Genomic DNA, 17,862 nt, shown 5'->3' on the forward strand with positions numbered 1-17,862 from the left:
TCCCAGCATTACAGAGGGGCAGGTGTTTGTGAGTATGTGTGTGCTTCTGGGTCATGAACTCTCCTTATACCCTTAGCACCATAAAAAGGCAGTGTGGCCAGGCACAGTGGCTCATGCCTGTAATCCCAGCACTTTGGGAGGCCGAGGCGGGAGGATCACCTGAGGTCGGGAGTTTGAGACCAGCCTGACCAATATGGAGAAGCTTCATCTTTACTAAAAATACAAAATTAGCCAGGTGTGGTGGTGCATGCCTGTAGTCCCAGCTACTCGGGAGGCTGAGGCAGGAGAATTGCTTGAACCCAGGAGTGGAAGTTGCGGTGAGCCGAGATCGTGCCATTGCACTCCAGCCTGGGAAACAAGAGCGAAACTCTGTCCCCCCCAAAAAAAAAAAAAAAAGAAAGGAGCTTTAACAGAAAGGTAACATGATTGGACTTGTGTTTCAAAATCATTTTCCTCATATTTCTTTTCTTTATAAAGTGTCAAGAACCAGTTTAATCTTTTCTGAAACTAGTGACTCTGAGGAGTGAGATTTACATGAGATAAGTCCAAGAAGGTGATTCAGACACCAAGAGTGTTTTGAATGTACAGACAGAACATCAGTGATGATAAAGAATATCAGGTTTTGGGGACAGATGAGAGGGGATAGGATTTTAAATGGGCCTTAGAGGGGAGAAGGAACAGAAGGGAAAGAAGATAAAGAAGATGGATTAAGATGGATGTAGATGAAAAAAGTTTGTAGATTTAGTAATGGAGAGTTTAAGGAGCTTCCATATGATAGCTTTAGGTTTTTCCACAAAAAATGACATCAAGTGTCCTGTTGTGAGCAGAGGGAAGTTTGGGTGATTTCACAGTTGGACAATCATGGAGAATGTTTGAAATAGTTTTTGTAAAGAGAGAGAAAGTTCTGTACAGAAACCTAGTAGCATTCTAGACTTGATTGAAGGGCACCATTGATGTTGATCATCAATTTACAGATACTATTATAATTAATCCTATAATTAGGGGTTTAATTTTTTTTTTTTTTGAGAGAGTGTCTTACGCTGTTGTGCAGGCTTGAGTGCAGTGGTGCGATCTTGGCTCACTGCAACCTCCGCCTCCAGGGTTCAAGTTCATATGATTTTCCTGCCTCAGCCTCCCAAGTAGCTGGGATTATAGGTACCCTGGCTAATTTTTGTATTTTTAGTAGAGACGGGGTTTCACCATGTGGCCAGGCTGGTCTCGAACTCCTGAACTCAGGCAATCCGCTTGCCTCGGCCTTCCAAAGCGCTGGGATTACAGGTGTGAGCCACCGCGCCTGGCCCAGGGGTTTAATTTTCTTTTTCCTCCCTTTTTGGTTTTCATACCACTTGGTAACAAGTTGACCTGCTGTTAAACTTTCTTAAGTAGCACTCAAATTCTTCAGGGCAGGTGGTAAGGTATGCATCTCCTCCAGAACGGGGTACGTCCTGTCCAAAGAGGTTATCAAATACTGTTGAGATGAGGGATTGTAGACTCTAACCTGAATGAGAAAGAAGAGGGCTTTCCAGATTGCAATAAGGAAAAGCAAAATCAGTCAAGCAGATTAGGGGGTTTGATTACTACCTCATAGTGGTAGTAATTGAAAGGCAAACCAGGAGAGTTTGCTGCCGTTCAGCCCATGAACTGGGAGGACAATAAAAAGGCAGAATCCTAGAGGATATTACATTTGGGAATGGCAATCAGTAGAGCTCTGGAATGGAAAGAAAACATTGGGTTGCACTGTATGTAACTCATCACTGGCCTTATGGTTGATAGATGACAAACCAGGTGGCATACACTAACAGAAGAATAGACACACAGGAATGTTTGTCTAGTACTTGTTCTGGTTGGTTACTATCTCTGTAGCATTTAGCTTTTTTCATTTTTTTCTAAAATGACATTTTGAATAACATTTTTACAAAAGCCAGTACATTACTGTAATTTAAAAAAAAAAAAAGACAGGTGGAAGGACTATATTAAAACACTCATTCTTGGCCGGGCGCAGTAGCTCACGCCTGTAATCCCAGCACTTTGGGAGGCCGAGGCGGGTGGATCACGAGGTCAGGAGATCAAGACCATCCTGGCTAACACGGTGAAACCGCGTCTCTACTAAAAATACAAAAAAATGAGCTGGGCATGGCGTTGTGAACCTGTAGTTCCAGCTGCTGGGGAGGCTGAGGCAGGAGAATGGCGTGAACCCAGGAGGCAGAGCTTGCAGTGAGCTGAGATCATGCCACTGCACTCCAGCCTGGGTGACAGAGCAAGACTCCATCTCAAAACAAAAACAAAAACAAAACAACAACAACAAAAAGTTCAAATTCTCTTCTATTCTGAGACTATTATTCTGTTCTTCCAGATTCCTTTGATCCACATGTAAACAAAATTTTAAAAAAATGGAAATGGGACTAGCCCATATATAGTTTTGTAACTGAACATTTTAATTTTTCTTCATCAACAGATAGAGTTTTACAGAATTGTAATAACTTCTTAGTATTCTGTTGTATGACCTGATCTCTGTTATGTTAGTGTTGTTTTGTTTGTCTCATTAATTTGTATGAATTCTTTATTTAGAGATTTTATTTTGTTTGTTTATGGCAAATAATTCCTTTTAAAATTTTACTTGTACAATTTTTAGATAGTCATATTGTTACGGGATCCTTGAGGTGTCACTTTGCCAGCCGAAAACCCCTGTGGCTAGTGGCACCTTTGCCCACGGCCCTCTGGGCCTACTTGGCCTGGCAAGCTGCATTCGGCTCATGCAACTGGCCTGGATCCCATGCCTGCCAAGGGTGAGCAGAGTGGGAAGGGGTGTGTGAGTGAGTGAGCATGGGGTCCAGCCACTGCTCACAGCCAGGCACGCTGGCTGTGGAGGGGCCGGCAGCTCTAGGTGCCAGCATGGGTGGTGGCTCCCTGTGAGGCTGCAGCTGGACCAGGGATACCGCAGGCAGCTTCCATGGCTGGCACTGGGAAACGTGGTGGCTCCCAGAAACTTGGAGATGCCAGGAACCTCAGAGCCCCAAAGAGGGTGTCACAGCCCTGGCTCAGGGAGCTCCTAGGTCTGGGCTCCCTGAAGGCCGCAGCTCTTCTCTCCTTCTTGTTGCTGCCACTATAGCGAGCAGGGGGCCTGTTTCAACCCTGTTTGTATTACAACTCTTTCAGCCCCACTGAGTTTTGTCCTTTGCCCAGGAAGAATGAGGTACACCGACAAATGGAGAGTGAGCGGGACGAAGAGGAGCTTTTTTGAGCAATAGAACAGCTCAGAGAAGACCCACAGAGGGTAGCTCCTCTCTGCAGCCAGGGTGTCCCAAGTGTTCAGCCCTCAGCAGAGAGGCAACTCTAGAATGGGTAGCTCCTCTCCACAGGCGGGTTGTCCTGTTGTCTTCTCAGCCCTCAGCAGAGAGGAGACCCTGGGGTGGGTAGCTCCTCTCCACAGCTGGTCGTCCTGTTTTCTCTTTTTGAGTATGGCTGAGTCCAGGTTTTATATGGGCTTCAGAGGAGAGAAAGTGCATGCTGATTGGTCCATGGGGTGGCCATGGGTGGGCCCGGAAAAAGCACCATAAGTTCGCAGTCTGTCTGTGGGACTGGCAGCCCAGCCCCCAGGCTTCAGGCCTTCACCCTGAAGGTGGGGCTTCACTGGCGACCCACCCCTTCTGCCCAGGAACTGTCTGCCTCCTGTTGCTGTTCATGCTGCCCAGGTTGTTTGTGTCAAGGGGCGCCTGCAAACCAGGGCTGAGCTGCCCTCAGCCCTACCTCGACCTCCCTCCCATGCTCATCAGTGCCCAAAGTCTGGAGGGGGCTGAGGCGGCAGGGGGCTGGTGTGTAAGCACTGCCCCAAGCATACACGCACCAGCTGGGTTGCAACATCGCCCAGACTCGGCCTCAACCTCGCTTCAAGATTGAAATGGGCACCAGGAGCAGGGAGGGGCCAGACACCGGGAGCAAGCACCTCTGAACCTGTTGCGGGAGGGGGGCTTCCTGGGTCCCTCTTCCTAGGCAGAGATGCCTAGGTCAGCAGCCATCGTTTGAGTGGCTGTAGCTGCACCCAAGATGGTGGGGCTTCTGCGTGCTACTGCCCCTCTCCCCCTGCCAGGAGCACAGGGATGCCCGGGTCAGCAGCTGCAGCTGGGTGGCCACAACTGCACCCAGGAAGTGCAAGGCTCCCACCCTGCCAATTCAGAAGGTGGCAGGCCTTCCACCTGTTCCCAGCTCCCACCAGCTCTGTGGAGCACGCAGTCTTGGCTGCACCTCACCCACTGCAGCCAGTGTCATGGCAGTGGCCACTCTAGATGGGCAACCACTGCCATCAATAGTTGCTTGTTTTTTATTAAGGTATTTCTGAATTTATTACCTTTTTGGCAATCCCCTTGCAATAGGGATCCAACCAATATCAGTATCCAGTGGAGGGATGATCATTAATTGCAAATGGCTGGTTCTTTTAGGGTTTTTAAATTTTATTTTTGTTTGAGACAGAATTTCACTCTTGTTGCCCAGGCTGGAGTGCAATGGCGCTATCTCGTTTCACTACAACCTCTGCCTCCCGGGTTCAAGTGATTCTCCTGCCTCAGCCTCCCGAGTAGCTGGGATTATAGGCGTGCACCACCACACCTGGCTAATTTTGTGTTTTTAGTAGAGACAGGGTTTCATCATGTTGGCCAGGCTGGTCTCGGATTCCTGACCTCAAGTGATCCTCCCACCTCAGCCTCCCAAAGTGCTGGGATTACAGGTGTGAGCCACTGCGCCTGGCCTCAACTTCATTCTTTTACGTGTTGATATCTAGTTTTCTCAGCACCATTTGTTGAAAAGACTGTTCTTTCCCCCATTGAATGGTTTTGGCACCCTCGTTTTTGAAGATTAGTTGACAAATATGTGAGGATTTATTTCTGGACTCTATTCCATCACATTGATTATGTCTATCCTTATGTTAATATCACACTGTTTTAATTATTGTAGCTTTGTGTAGTAAGTTTTTAAATCAGGAAGTCCTGATTTCCTCCAACTCTGTTCTTTTTCAAGATGATGTTGGTTGTCCTTGACTTGGGTAGAGTGACGTCTGGTTGGTGCTGCCTATCTCATATAAGCCAGGGACAAATCAATGCCTTATTTATCCCAGCTTGGCTTTTGGTCTGTGCCCATACTTGGTTTATGCCTTGGACACACGGGAAAAAAGATTGAGTTGGCTATTTGGGATCTCTTGAGATTCCATGGGTATTTTAGAATGAGTTTTTCTATTTCTGCAAAAACTGTCACTGAGACTTTGATAGGGATTACATTGAATCTGAAGATCACTTTATATGACTCAAGGACTTTTTTTTAAAAAAAAAAAAGATCACTTTGGAGAGTGTTGTCATCTTAGCAATATTAAGTCTTCAATCCATGAACCTGGAAAGTCTTTCCATTTATTTATGGCTTCTTTAATTTCTTTTAGCAGTGTTTTGTAGTTTTCAGTTATGAGTCCTGCCTTCCATAGTTAAATAATTTCTGAGTATTTTATTATTTTTTGATGTTATTATAAATGAAATTGTTGGCTATGCACAGTGGCTTATGCCTATAATCCCAGCACTTTGGGAGGTTGAGGTGGGAGGATTGCTTGAGTGTGGGAGTCCAAGACCAGCCTGGGCAACACAGTAAGACTTCGTCTCTACAAAAAATAAACATGAGCATGGTGGCGCACGCCTGTATTCCAGCTACTCAGGAGGCTGAGGTGGGAGGATCACTTGTTGCAGTACGCTGAGATTGCACGATGGCACTCCAGCCTGGCCGACAGAATGAGACCCTGTTTCCCAAAAACAAAAAAAAAATTGTTTTCTGAATTTTTTTTCTTTCTTTCTTTTTTTTTTTTTCTGATACAGAGTCTCGCTGTCGCCCAGCTGGAGTGCAGTGGCGCCATCTCAGCTCACTGCAGGCTCCGCCCCCCGGGGTTCACGCCATTCTCCTGCCTCAGCCTCCCGAGTAGCTGGGACTACAGGTGCCCGCCACCTCACCCGGCTAATTTTTTGTATTTTTAGTAGAGATGGGGTTTCACTGTGTTAGCCAGGATGGTCTCGATCTCCTGACCTCGTGATCCGCCTGCCTCGGCCTCCCAAAGTGCTGGGATTACAGGCGTGAGCCACCGCTCCCGGCCTACTGTTTTCTGAATTTTTATTCAGATGTTTATTGCTAGTTTATAGAAATACAACTGATTATTTTTGTATGTTGATTTTGTATCCTGCAACTTTGCAGAATGTATTTGTTAGTTTTTTTTGTGGATTTTAGTACTTTTTTTGATCCCCACATGATGGCAGAGGATCAAGTGAGATGCATGTGAGAACCATTGTAAAGCAGAAGTTCTATGAATGTCAGAGTCATGATTTCTGGTATATGTTGCAACATGTAAAACCCGATGACTGGTAGGCTTCGGATCAGGGATCCCAAATTCAATACTTAATTAGGCCCTAGGGTTTTGTTTTTTGTTTTAGTCACTTAATTTTGAATAGGTAATAAATACACAGTGAAAAACGTTCAAAAGACATAAAAAAAATATAGTAAAAAGTAAACTTCCTAATTCTGTCCCTTAGTCACCTAGTTTTCCTTCCCAGCAGTGACTCTAGCATAGTTTCTTGTGCCTCTTCCCAAAGATATTCATATTATACAGAAGCAAAACGTGTATGTGTATGCATATATATACGTCTACACAAACACACAGACATACACGATATTTTATATGAACTGCCTTCCTTGGCATTTGAGTTTGCCCCTCAGCTTATGCTGTAGTTGTGTAACCTAGCATGAAGGCCTGTCATAATAATTTTTTGTATTGTATAATAATATTTGCTTTAATCATTTTCTTTTCAGTTTTGATGAAGCAAGAACACAGAGAAGAGATTGATTTGTCTTCAGTTCCATCTTTGCCTGTGCCTCATCCTGCTCAGACCCAGAGGCCTTCCTCTGATTCAGGGTGTTCACGTGACAGTGTACTGTCAGGACAGAGAAGTTTGGTTTGTTCCATCCCACAAACATATGCATCCATGGTGACCTCATCCCATCTGCCACAGTTGCAGTGTAGAGATGAGAGTGTTAGTAAAGAACAGCATATGATTCCTTCTCCAGTTGTACACCAGCCTTTTCAAGTCACACCAACACCTCCTGTGGGGTCTTCCTATCAGCCTATGCAAACTAACGTTGTGTACAATGGACCAACTTGTCTTCCTATTAATGCTGCCTCTAGTCAAGAATTTAATTCAGTTTTGTTTCAGCAGGATGCAACTCTTCCTGGTTTAGTGAATCTTGGCTGTCAACCACTGTCATCCATACCATTTCATTCTTCAAATTCAGGCTCAACAGGACATCTCTTAGCCCATACACCTCATTCTGTGCATACCCTGCCTCATCTGCAATCAATGGGATATCATTGTTCAAATACAGGACAAAGATCTCTTTCTTCTGCAGTGGCTGACCAGATTACAGGCCAGCATTCTTCTCAGTTACAACCTGTTACATATGGTCCTTCACATTCAGGGTCTGCTACAACAGCTTCCCCAGCAGCTTCTCATCCCTTGGCTAGTTCACCGCTTTCTGGGCCACCATCTCCTCAGCTTCAGCCTATGCCTTACCAATCTCCTAGCTCAGGAACTGCCTCATCACCGTCTCCAGCCACCAGAATGCATTCTGGACAGCACTCAACTCAAGCACAAAGTACAGGCCAGGGGGGTCTTTCTGCACCTTCATCCTTAATATGTCACAGTTTGTGTGATCCAGCTTCATTTCCACCTGATGGGGCAACTGTGAGCATTAAACCTGAACCAGAAGATCGGGAGCCTAACTTTGCAACCATTGGTCTGCAGGACATCACTTTAGATGATGGTAAGTTCATCTATGATATGTTCTTGAAGTAGTGAAGAACTTCTCCCAAGTATCATGAAAAAGTTTCTATGGATTGCTTATTGGCATATGGTTGGGCTTTTAAATAAGTTGTTATTAGAAATATATAACTTTGCCAGGCACCACGGCTCACACCTGTATCCCAGCACTTTGGAAGGCTGAGGTGGGTGGATCACAAGGTCAGGAGTTCGAGAACAGCCTGGCCAACATGGTAGAACGCTGTCTTTACTAAAAATACAAAAAATTAGCTGGGCGTAGTGGTGCGTGCCTATAATCCCAGCTACTCGGGAGGCTGAGACAGGAGAATCTCTTGAACCCGGGAGGTGGCGGTTGCAGGGAGCCAAGATAGCGCCATTGCACTCCACCCTGGGCGGCAGAGCAAGACTCTGTCTCGAGAAAAAAAAAAAAATATATATATATATACATATATATATATATAAAAAACTTTGAGGATAGATATGAAAATCCATGCCTTAGCATCTGTTTTACCACTAATATCTGTTGCTGAATACGGGATCTTTTCTTCCAGAATATGTAGTGAGATCACAGTGTCTAGAAAATGGAATTCAAGGCCATTAGTTCCATAATTATTGCTGAATGCTGTCCTTTTGCAAGATGAAGCTAGATGCTGGGAATGCGAAGGATGTATTAAGATAGAATTCTCGGCCAGGCGCAGTGGCTCACACCTGTAATCCCAGCACTTTGAAAGGCTGAGGCGGGTAGATCGCTTGAGCCCAGAACTTCAAGACCAGCCTGGGCAACATGGCAGAACCCCGTGTCTACAAAACAAAATACAAAAAATTAGCCAGGCATAGTGATGTGGGCCTGTAGTCCTAGCTAACCAGGAGGCTGAGGTGGGAGGATCACCTGAGCCAGAGAGGTTGAGGCTGCAGTGAGCTATGATCATGCCACTGCACTCCAGCTTGGGTGACAGAGTGAGAACCTGCCTCAAATTTAAAAAAAAGATCAGCAGAGATATGTAACAGATTTCACAGGAAGGATTCAGCAAGTCTTCTGTGAGTAGGTGACATTTGAGCCAAGTTTTGGAGGATGAGTACAGTTGGCTTTCTGTATGCATGGGTTCCACACCTTGGATTCAACCATCTGTGGATTGAAAATATCTGGGGGGTTGGGAGGCCGAGGCGGGCGGATTCCGAGGTCAGGAGATCGAGACCACGGTGAAACCCCGTCTCTACTAAAAACACAAAAAATTAGCCGGGCGTGGTGGCGGGGCACCTGTAGTCCCAGCTACTCGGAGAGGCTGAGGCAGGAGAATGGCGTGAACCCGGGAGGCGGAGCTTGCAGTGAGCTGAGATTGCGCCACTGCACTCCAGCCTGGGCGACAGAGCGAGACTCCGTCTCAAAAAAAAAAAAAAAAAAAAAATAGAAAATATCTGGGGGGAAGAAGAAAATGGATGGTTGCATCTGTATTGAACATGTACAAACAGACTTTTTTTTCTTGCATTATTCCCTAAACAATATAATATTACACTAGTTCCCATAGCATTTACATTGTATTTGGTATTATAAATAATGTAGATATGATTTAAAGGGGGGATGTGGATAGATTATGTGCAAATAGTATACTGTTTTATATAAGGGACTTGTGCATTCATGGATTTTGGTATGGGGAGTTGTAAAACCAGTCCCCATGGACATAGTCATTTCTCAGTGTACTCGGGATTGATTTTAGGACCGCCTGTGTACATCCAAATCATGCATGCTCAAGTTCCACGGTCACCCTGTGGAACCCACATGTAAGAAAAGCAGCTGTGGTCTCAGTGCTTTGGGAGGCCAAGGTAGGAGGATTACTTGAGACTAGGAGTTTGAGACCAGCCTGGGCAACATAATGAGACCTCATTTCTACCAAAAAACCCCACAAAAATTAGCTGGGTGTGGTGGTGTGTGCCTGTAGTCCTAGCTACTAGGGAGACTGAAGTGGGATGATCGCTTGAGTCCAGGAGTTCGAGGCTGCAGGGAGCTGATCACATACTATTGCACTCCAGCCTGGGTAGCAGCAAAGTGAGACCCTGTCTCTAAAAAAAATTAAAAAGCCCTCCACATATGCAGATTTCACATTCGAGAATATTCTTTTTTAGATCCATGTTTGGTTGAAAAAAGCTGTGTATAAGTGGACCCAGACAGCTCAAAGCTGTGTTGTTCAAGGGCCACCTGAGTGAAGTGAACATCAGAGACAAGTCAGATAATATAGCAGAAATAGAGAAGAAGGGTATGTTTGTCAGGAAAGGATATATCTGTGGTGGGGTGAGGTATGGGGACGGGGGTGGGGGATGGGGGTGATTGGTATGGTACAGGATGGTTTTAAAGCCATGAGGGGACATGCCAGGCCATTTGTGTGTAAACAGAAGGTATATGTGTAAACTAGAGCAACACCTAAAATTGCATAGCATTTTTCTATTTATTATCTAATCTAATCGTTACCATTCCTCAAACTCTGAGGTAGATAGTGATATTTATAGAGTTGGACTTTTGAAAAATCACACAACTAGTAAGCAGCAGAACTGAGACTGGATCAATCCAGTCTTTTTCTTGTGGCACTACAGCTGCCTCCCAGAAACAGCAGGCCATGGTGGTTAGAATAGAACTCTGTGCTAAACGGAATCCCTCAAGGTTTTTCTAATTCCTGGAGAATATTCTCCAGAAATGCATGTGCACAATTTCACTGCATTAACCCATGTTCACAACTGCATCTGATCTGTCACACTGTTTGGTGTACTTGAGCACTCTGGTATTTAAGCATTTTGCTGTTCTCTGTGCACAGCTGACATAAGTGTCACTCCCTACTAAATGATGAAACCAAAAGGTAGAGAGCAGGCTGCTACTTTTATGCAAAACAGATTTGAAATAAAGGCTTATGGAAATATTGGCTTTAAAAATGTTGCCTGTTTCTTTTAGCAGTTTTAGACTAACTCTTCACGTTGCTTTTTACCCTGAAACAAGGAGTGAGACCTTGAGTCACTTATTTGTGATATAACTGAAGATAGGAGATTTATTGAGTGAGTCTTTAAGGGCACTTCAGCTCATTTTTTTTAACCAATGGAGATATTTTTTCCTTCTAAAAAGAGCCCAAAGCTAGAACCTGCTCTTTTTAATTTACCACAGGTTGAGAGATTTGGGGGTAGAGGGTTGGATAGGCAACAAATCAGGTTTCTACAAAGATTTCGGGAAAATGTGTTTCATTATTTGAATATATTAAGATTTGTTGCAAAAACAGAAGATCTGGAAAGGTGAGGTCTGTGAGGGCAGCTGTAAAAGCAATTTTATTTTTGCTCCCTTTATTATGGTAGGGCATACAAGCAAGAAAGGAGCCAGGTGCTGTGGCTCACACCTATAAACTCAGCACTTTGGGAGGCTGAGGTGGGTGGATCACCTAAGGTCAGGAGTTCGAGACCAGCCTGGTCAACATGCTGAAACCCTGTCTCTACTACAAATACAAAAAAAAAAAAAAAAAAAAAAGCCAGCGTGGTGGTGGGTGCCTGTAATCCCAGCTACTCGGGAGGCCGAGACAAGAGAATTGCTTGAACCTGGGAGGCAGAGGTTGCAGTGAACTGAGATCGCGCCATTGTACTCCAGCTTGGGCAACAAGAACGAAACTGTCTCAGAAAAAAGGCAAGAAAAAATGTTCCTAGATTGTAGCCCCTCAGAGACTAGCTATCACATTTGCTCATTGCCACCCCTCAGGGGACTTAATAGAAGCTCAGCGCTGCCAAGCAGTAATTACAGAGAGGGAAGAGCAGGACACAATGGTGTGCACCTGTAGTCCTGGCCACTTGGGAACGTGAGATGGAAGGATCACTTGGGCTCAGGAGTTCAAGCCCAGTCTTGCCAATATAGTGAGACCCTGTCTCTAAAATTAAAAAAAAAAATGGACAGAAAAAACTGAAATGCACTCTATTTTTTTGTGATGGTAGTCTCACCCTGTCATCCGGGCTGAAGTGCAGTAGTGCAGTCTTGGCTCACTGCAGCCTCGATTTCCTTGGCTAAAGGGATCAATCCTCCCACTTCAGCCTCCTGACTAGCTGGGACTACAGGCATGTGCCACCACACCTGACCAATTTTTGTTAAAATGCACTTCTGAAAATCTTAGATTATTGGCTGTATAATTTTTGCAAATTGAATTTTTGATGCTTAATTTAAGCTCCAAAATGAATTTATCTTTATTTTTATTTTTATTTTTTGAGATGGACTCTCTATCACCTAGGCTGGAGTGCAGTGGCGCAATCACGGCTCACTGCAACCTCCACCTACCAGGTTCAAGAGATTCTCCTCCCTCAGCCCCCCCGAGTAGCTGGGACTACAGGCGTGCGCCACCACGCCCAGCTAATTTTTGTATTTTTTAGTAGAGACGGGGTTTTGCCATGTTGGCCAGGCTGGTCTCGAACTCCTGACCTCAGGTGATCTGCCTGCCTCAGCCTCCCAAAGTGCTGGGATTACAGGCATGAGCCACCATGCCCAGCCTAAAATGAATTTTTGATATTTTTAATTTGACTCATTTATTATGATATTTGGATTTGCCTTTGAAGGTAGAATTTTTAGATGCTTAGAAAAAAAGTTCTGCAATCTTTTAATGTAAATTCAAATTAGCAGGGCGTGGTGGTGGGCGTTTATAATCCCAGCTATTTGGGAGGCTGAGGCAGGGAGAATTGCTTGAACGCAGGAGGTGGAGGTTGCAGTGAGCCGAGATCGCACCACTGTGCTCCAGCCTGGGTGACAGAGCCTGGGTGACAGAGTGAGAGACTCAAAAAAGAAAAAAAAAACCTTTTAATGTAAATCCATAAAATAAAAATGAAAATGGCTGGGCGCAGTGGCTCACTCCTGTATCCCAGCACTTTGGGAGGCCAAGGCGGGCAGATCACTTGAGGTCAGGAGTTCTTGACCAGCCTGACCAACATGGAGAAATCCCGTCTCTACCAAAAATAAAAAATTAGCCTGGTGTGGTGGCACATGCCTGTAATCCCAGCTACTTGGGAGGCTGAGGCAGGAGAATCGCTTGAACCTGGGAGGCTGAGGTTACAGTGAGCTGAGATCGCGTCATTGCACTCCAGCCTGGGCAACGAGTGAAAGTCCATCTCAAAAAAAAAAATAAATAAATAAATAAATAAATAAATAAATAAATAAATAAATAAGAAACCCCATATGTCTCATAGACCTTGAACTCCATAGCACTGGAATATCTCCTTCTTTTTAGATTTTTTTTTTAAATTTTTTGTAGAGATGAAATCTTGCTACACTGCCCAGGCTGATCTAGAACTCATGGCCTCAAGTAATTCTCCCACCTTGGCCTCTCAAAGTTCTGGGAGCCATCATATCTGGCCAAATGTCCCCTTTCTGGTTAGCTTTATTTTATTTTATTTTACTTTATTTCATTTTATTATTCTTGAAGATGGTATCTCACTCTGTCACCCAAGCTGGAGTGCAGTGCTGTGAACACAGCTCACTGCATCCTCAACCTCCTGGGCTGAAGCATTCCTCCTGCTTCAGCCTCCTGAGTTACTGGGACCACAGGCACATGCCACCATGCCGTGCTAATAGTTAACTTTAAAAGTCATAGAGCCAGGCGTGGTGGTGTGTGCCTATAATCCCAGCTACTGAGGAAGGCTAAGGCAGGAAGATCACTTGAGCCCAGTTTGAGGCTAGCCTGGACAACATAGCAAGACCCTGTCTCTGAATATTTTAAGTGAGTCATAGAACATACCAGAAAGGATTGAAAGTGACTAAAGTGAACTTTGTAGTTAGCCGAAGCTCAATTTGTTTTAACTTTTTCATATTATGTTAACTGTTAAGTCCAAAGTAATTTCCACTCTACAACCACAGGACACAGTAATTTAAAAAATTTTTTGCTATACTACTTAAAGATACTTATCCTAGTAAGTTTTGTTAATTCTGTTTTATATTCAAATTTATATATCCTCTTTTAACCAAATCAAAGATTAAAACACACTTTCTTTAATATTTGAAGTTTTTAAGTAAGATGGAATCTCTTAGGAATAATTCTTGTATTAGTTGACTGTTACTTTTAGAAATGTGGACATTAACATCAATTTTTTATTATAAATTCAATGACATTTACTAGAGAAGATAGTAATGTAACTCAGCTCAGAATTTCGAGAGTTATAGACTGAGCATGGTGGCTCACACTTGTAGTCCCACCACTTTGGAGGCCCAGGCAGGCGGATCACTTGAGCCCAGGAGTTTGAGAATAGCCCGGACAACACGGCAAAACCCTATCTGGAAAAATTACAAAAGTTACCTGGGCATGGTAGCACGTGCCTGTAGTCCCAGCTACTGGGGAGGCTGAAGTGGGAAGATTGCTTGAGCCCAGGAGGTCGAGGCTTCAGTGAGCAGTGATCATGCTACTACACTCCAGCCCAGGTGACAGAATGAGACCCTGTCTCAAAAATAAAGTAGTTATAGAGCTGGAAAATATTCTAATATAGCTCTCATTTTATGGATAAAGCATCTGAATTTTACACAGAGCCTAAGGTATTCATCCAGGAAAACACACTTGAATTATGGCAGAATAAAGACTAAAACCTGTTTCCTGACTCTAGGAGTTTTTCTAGAATCTGTAATCAAGTTTCTAGTCAGTGTGTTGAGGTTTTAGAATTAGTGTCAAACAAAGAATACATGAAAGAAAATGCCATTTTCTCCGCAGAGCCTTGATTGTGAGAGGGACCAGGGTAATCTTAAGATTATAGATTCTGGCCAGGTGCAGTGGCTCATGCCTTATAATCCCAGCACTTCGTGAGGCCAAGATGGGAGGATCGCTTGAGCCCAGGAGTTCTAGACCAGCCTGGGCAGTATACCCTGTCTCTACTAAAAATTTAAAAATTAGCTGAGCATAGCTGGGCGTGTTGGCTCACGCCTGTAATCCCAGCACTATGGGAGGCCGAGGCGGGCAGATCATGAGGTCAGGAGGTCAAGACCATCCTGGCCAACATGGTGAAACCCCGTCTCTACTAAAATACAAAAAAATTAGCCAGGCATGGTGGTGCGTGCCTGTAGTCCCAGCTACTCAGGAGTCTGAGGCAGGGGAATCACTTGAACCCAGGAGGCGGAGATTGCAGTGAGCCAAGATCACACCACTGCACTCCAGCCTGGCGACAGAGCGAGACTCCATCTAAAAAAGAAAGAAAAAATTAGCTGATCATGGTGATGTGTGCCTATAGTCCCAACTACTCAGGAGGCTGAAGTGGGAAGATTGCTTAACAGGAGGCAGAGGTTACAGTGAGCCAAAATTGCACCACTGCACTGCAGCCTGGGCAACAGAGCAAGACCCTGTTTAAAAAAAAAAAGTATTATTGATTCTCAGTGTTAGATGAAGTGTTTTTTTGTTTTGGTTTGGTTTTTTTTTTTTTTTTTTTTTTTTTTGAGACAGAGTCTCACTCTGTTGCCCAGGCTAGAGTGCAGTGGCAATCTCAGCCCACTGCAAGCTCTGCCTCCCGGGTTCATGCCATTCTCCTGCCTCAGCCTCCTGAGTAGCTGGAACTACAGGCGCCTGCCACCACACCCGGCTAATTTTTTGTATTTTTAGTAGAGAAAGGGTCTACACCGTGTTAGCCAGGATGGTCTTGATCTCCTGACCTTGTGATCCGCCCGCCTCAGCCTCCCAAAGTGCTGGGATTACAGGCGTGAGCCACTGCGCCCAGCCTAGATGAAGTTTTAAAGGCTCTCCATTCTCTTTCTCCCTGGAGTTCACACTTTGGTATTCTTAATGATGATTATATTCCTCTGTGTCTCTTCCCTAGCTTCTTTGGAGCATCTCAGGGCCTTTTGAGTTCTAGCTGCTCTTCTTGTTTTATGTGGGCTCTAATACCTCTAGAATAATTCAGAACATATTTAATCCTTCTTGTATAACAGCCTTCACATGTGTGAAAGCTTGATCTCTTTCCCAGTCTTAAAAGCTCTCCAGCAACTTCATCCTTCCCTCACCAAAATGCAAATTTCCCTTTTCTCGAACCATGATGTTTTAAGTTCCCTTTCATAGTGGAGTATCCAGAAGGGAACACACTCTAGCTAGCTTGTTGTAGGTTAAGACTGTCACTTTCCCTGTTCAAAAGACTTTATCAGTATGGCCTGAGGTCAGGGGATTTTCTTAGCTCTGATATACTGTTGATGTAGTGAGTCATAATTATGCAAAGTTGTGTCCTTTCCCTACATAGGTTCATATATATATATATGGGGGTTTTTTTGGACCAAAGACTAAACTTTATAATTATCTTTGTTCAGTTTCATTGAAATGATTTTGGTGCCTCATACTAACTTTCCAAGCTCAGAAGAATCCTAGAAGCATTTCTCACTCTCAGGTTTCCTGGGGCAAGGCACATATTCCTTTGGGGGTTACAACAGCAGCACAGTATACTGACGTTTCACCAAGTGGTGTTCTCTTTCAAGTAGTCCCCCTGGAAGGCTGTAATATAAACTTACTCAAACAAGGCATAGTTCATGACTATTTTGCTTCTTGTCTTTGTATTTTCTTCACTACCTCCATGTATCATTGCACCTCCTTGAAAAGCATGTTCTACGGCTGTCCAATTATCACTGAATTTTACTCATATTTACAGTTTGTATGCCTGGAAATGTAATTTTCCGTAAACATTTATGTTCGTTATGGTTTTTATGCTGCAGGTTTTAGACCAGACAATAAACATTAAAACAGTTGATTTTATAACAGATACGGAAACTGTCAAGCTGTTTTTCATTTATTTATTTTTTGAGATGGAGTTTCCCTTGTCACCCAGGCTGGAGTGCAGTGGCGCGATATCAGCTCATTGCAACCTCTGCCTACCGGGTTCAAGCGATTCTCATGCCTCAGCCTCCCGAGTAGCTGGGATTACAGGTGCCCACTGCCATGCCCAGCTGATTTTTGTATTTTTAGTAGAGACAGGGTTTAGTCATGTTGGCCAGGCTGATCTTGAACTCCTGACCTCAAGCGATCTGCCTGCCTCAGCCTCCTAAATGCTGAGATTACAGGCATGAGCCACTGCACTTAGCCTTTTTAAAATTTATTTTGAGACAGGGTCTCACTCTGTTGCACAGGCTGGAGTGCAGTGGCGTGATCATGGCTTACTGCAGCCTTGACCTCCCGGGACTCAGGTGATCCTCCCACTTTAGTCCGCCAAGTAGCAGGGGCTACAGACACACACCACCGTGCCTGGCTAATTTTTTGGGAGTTTTTTGTTTGTTTGTTTTTATTGTTTTTTGTTTTTGTTTTTGGTAGAGATGGGGTTTCGCCATGTTGCCCAGGCTGGTCTCAAACTCCTGGGCTCAAGTGATCTGCCCTCCTTGGCCTCCCAAAGTGCTGGGATTACAGGCGTGAGCCACCGTGCCTGTTTGTCAAGCTGTTTTAAACATTTTAATTAAGATTTGATTCAGTGTGGTAATTGATACTGTTTGTTTTAAAAAAAGAAAGATTATAGCGGCCAGAGACAGTGGCTCATGCCTGTAATCCCAGTACTTTGGGAGGCTGAGGTGGGTGGATCACTGAGGTCAGGAGTTTCAGTCCAGCCTGGCCAACATGGCAAAACCCCATCTCTACCAAAAATAAAAAAAGGAAAAATTAGCTGGGCATGATGGTGCATGCCTGTAGTCCCAGCTACTTGGGAGGCTGGGATAGGAGAATCACTTGAATCCGGGAGGTGGAGGTTGCAGTGAGCTGAGATGGCACCACTGCACTCCAGCCTGGGCAACAGTGAGACTCCATCTCAAAAAAAAAAAAAGATTATAGTATTGTGAAACTAGACTATCTTAGACCTTTAAATACAGGCCCATTTAATTTATGATTGAGTTAACCGAATCCTGTTAAAACTTTCCATTAAAGTCCCTCAGTTCCCACTTGTCCTCCTTGTTCACAGACTAACAGAGCCACAGCTGCAGCTCTTCAGCAGAGAAGAGGATGCATGTTAAATATAGCCTGACCTGCTGCTGTGGTGAAAACTGACACTGCCACTTGCAGGCTCTGTGCAGTAACATGCTGATCCTGAATGT

At 44.4% G+C, this 17,862-nt stretch overlaps 1 protein-coding gene and 1 non-coding gene across 9 annotated transcripts in view; both read left to right on the top strand.

The window, feature by feature from the left end:
• Positions 1 to 17,862, top strand: part of NFATC3 (nuclear factor of activated T cells 3) — a 174,836-nt gene that overhangs the window by 111,985 nt on the left and 44,989 nt on the right. For 7 of the 8 annotated variants that reach the window (XM_058441135.1, XM_058441131.1, XM_032157708.2 and 4 more), the window contains exon 9: positions 6,829 to 7,836. In XM_058441135.1, the coding sequence (XP_058297118.1) occupies positions 6,829 to 7,836 (1,008 nt within the window). Of the gene's footprint in view, positions 1 to 6,828; positions 7,837 to 9,953; positions 10,112 to 17,862 lie in introns of those variants that run through there. The other variant, XM_058441134.1, reaches the window with a different exon arrangement.
• LOC116472089 (small nucleolar RNA SNORA48) lies at positions 5,022 to 5,156 on the top strand. The gene has a single exon (XR_004248998.1). It is a non-coding gene; the product is annotated as a small nucleolar RNA SNORA48 (small nucleolar RNA).

Source organism: Hylobates moloch, unplaced genomic scaffold (assembly GCF_009828535.3).
Source record: "Hylobates moloch isolate HMO894 unplaced genomic scaffold, HMol_V3 SCAFFOLD_6, whole genome shotgun sequence".
Lineage (NCBI taxonomy): Eukaryota > Metazoa > Chordata > Mammalia > Primates > Hylobatidae > Hylobates > Hylobates moloch.